This window comes from Triticum aestivum, chromosome 6B (genome assembly GCF_018294505.1).
Source record: "Triticum aestivum cultivar Chinese Spring chromosome 6B, IWGSC CS RefSeq v2.1, whole genome shotgun sequence".
NCBI classification, from domain to species: domain Eukaryota; kingdom Viridiplantae; phylum Streptophyta; class Magnoliopsida; order Poales; family Poaceae; genus Triticum; species Triticum aestivum.
This window is the reverse complement of record NC_057810.1, coordinates 373,951,846-373,954,055: the sequence shown is the minus strand read 5'-3', so window position 1 is coordinate 373,954,055 and position 2,210 is coordinate 373,951,846. Positions and strand designations below refer to the sequence as shown.

The following is a 2,210-nucleotide window of genomic DNA, read 5'->3' as shown; positions in this document are numbered from 1 at the left end:
AGAAGCTTTTGCTCCCAAGTTTGGTTTAACTCTGGCGCAAAGGGCGGGATGTAATCGCCTTATTATTAACTCAGATAACCTGGAGGTAATTTATACTATGCAGGATGGAGGACAATCAGCGGGCGCGGCAGCAGCAATCTTCGACGATTGTTTTCATTACGCTTGTGATTTTAATATTACTAGATTCGAACATTGTAATAGAGAAGAAGTAGCTCATGAGCTTGCTAAATTAGCTAGATTTTCTTTGACTTCTGTCTGGTTTGAGGAACCTGTAGATGAGATTGTAATGATCCTCATGAACAATGTACTTCTTATATCTAATGAATAAAGTCTCGATATTTTTCAGAAAAAAAGATATAGATATAGATTTGATCACTTGATCTACATGTTTCCATTGCTTTCTGCTAAATCAATGAAGCCCGTGTTCAAGCCGGGTCTTTCAGAAAAAATAACATAATCAATACCCTGATTTCAACCACGCCCAGTAAAGCAAAAACCTATTTTTGTCCGCCTTGGGATTTCATAACTAACTACTACAATGTTGCTCGCCATAAGTTCACCGCATCCCCAAAAAAGATCTATAAGAAATAAGACAGAGCTAATTCACATTTCGTTTGAACCATCGAGGAATGAGGATAATCTTCTTACACTGTATTTCAAACTGAATCAACCAGATGCACATTCGATCGAACAGGTCGTCGGGTACTCTCGTGGCAAAAGATGACTGACATACAAGACCGCCGGCCTACCTTTGTGCCGGCTCAACGCCGAAGACACCGTCCCTCCGTATCACGAACTCACACGTCCGCACCGGCAGGTGCGGCGCGAAGGCCACCTTCATGTGCCTCCTCGCACTCCCACTGTTGCTATCCACCTCCCGCGTCAGGAACAGCCGAGTGTTGACGCAGTTGGCCCACGCAAGCCCCAGCGCAGGGCTCACCTGCCGCCCCGACGACCAGGCCACGTTGTTTCCCGTGTTCCCCTCCACTACGTCGACCACCTGGTTGGTAACCACAACCACGCATTGGTGCCTGTGAGCCAGTTCCTTGAGTTTTGCGGATATCTTGAAGAAGAGCCCAGACCGGCGTTTGAGGTCGGCGGGTGAGGCGTCGAAGTCGGCGCGGAAGAGGGAAGCGATGGAGTCGAGGAGGATGACGCGGATAGGCAGGGGATGGGGGGAGCGACTCGGGTGGGAGAGGTGGTACTGGGCGCGGGATAGGAGGGAGAGGAGGTCGGAGGGGGAGTGTACAGCGGCCACAAGGACGTGATCCAGGAGGTCTGGCCGCGATTTGGGGGCAAGGAGGCGGAGGCGGCGGAGGGGAAAGGGGACGTCGGAGCATAGGAAGAGGGAGGAGGAAGGGTGAGGGGAGAGGGGCGCGAGGAGGGCGAGCTGGAGGCAAAGCTGGGTCTTCCCGGCGGCGGATTCGCCAGCAATCTCTGTGACCGACGCGGCGGGGAGGCCACCGGAGAGGAGGCGGTCCAAGAGGGGGCAGCCAAGGGAGAGTTTGGCAGCGCGGGGGGGAGCGAGGAGAAGAAGGAGGTTCTCCGGACGAGGTTCTTGTTGGCTGTAGGCGGAGGTCTTGGGCGCCGGAGGCCGCATCGCCGGCAATCTCGCTGCCGAGGGATTTGGGGATTTGACAATTTGGGGTTCGAATAGCCATGGGCCAGACCAAATAGCCATCGCTCGCCTTCAAACGCGACTGGAGACCTCCCAGCAGATTCCCTAACTTTTTTTTTAACCGGACATAACCCCTTTCCAATTAAGGACAGTATAACCGCACCTAAAGCGAGTCTCCTCAGCGCTTCGCATTTCTGACCATCCGTTTTCATGATCTATACGTTTCTAGCCGTCGGATCTCCTGTGTAAAGGCATCTCTCCCGCAACTGGCCCAGCTGTCCTACGGCCTGCTGCTGCACAGGCCGAATCCAAGCCCTCTGGTAAACTGGGCCGGTTATCCCAGCCCATCCCATTAAGATAAGATGTTCTCGCTCCACAAGGGAGGTGGAACGTCCGCTCGTTGTGCTCGCTGCTCGGTGGACAGAGGAGGTGGATCGGTGACGTGGGAATCCAGCCGCGCCCGATGCGACCGATGCGCGCGATGCGCTCGAGCGGGATCCGGGCGAAGCACTCGACGCGCTCGAGTGGGATCCGGGCGAAGCGCGCCCGATGACGCGGGTGATTCGCCCAGGTGATGGCGTGATGAGCACGA

The 2,210-nt window shown here is 54.5% G+C and overlaps 1 protein-coding gene across 1 annotated transcript; it reads right to left on the bottom strand.

Moving 5' to 3' along the window:
* Positions 1-381: 381 nt before the first annotated feature.
* Positions 382-1,750, bottom strand: LOC123134150 (DNA repair protein XRCC3 homolog). Its single transcript, XM_044553466.1, has one exon. The coding sequence runs from the start codon at positions 1,679-1,681 to the stop codon at positions 746-748; it is 936 nt and encodes a 311-aa protein (XP_044409401.1). The 5' UTR covers positions 1,682-1,750; the 3' UTR covers positions 382-745.
* Between the last annotated feature and the right edge of the window lie 460 nt (positions 1,751-2,210).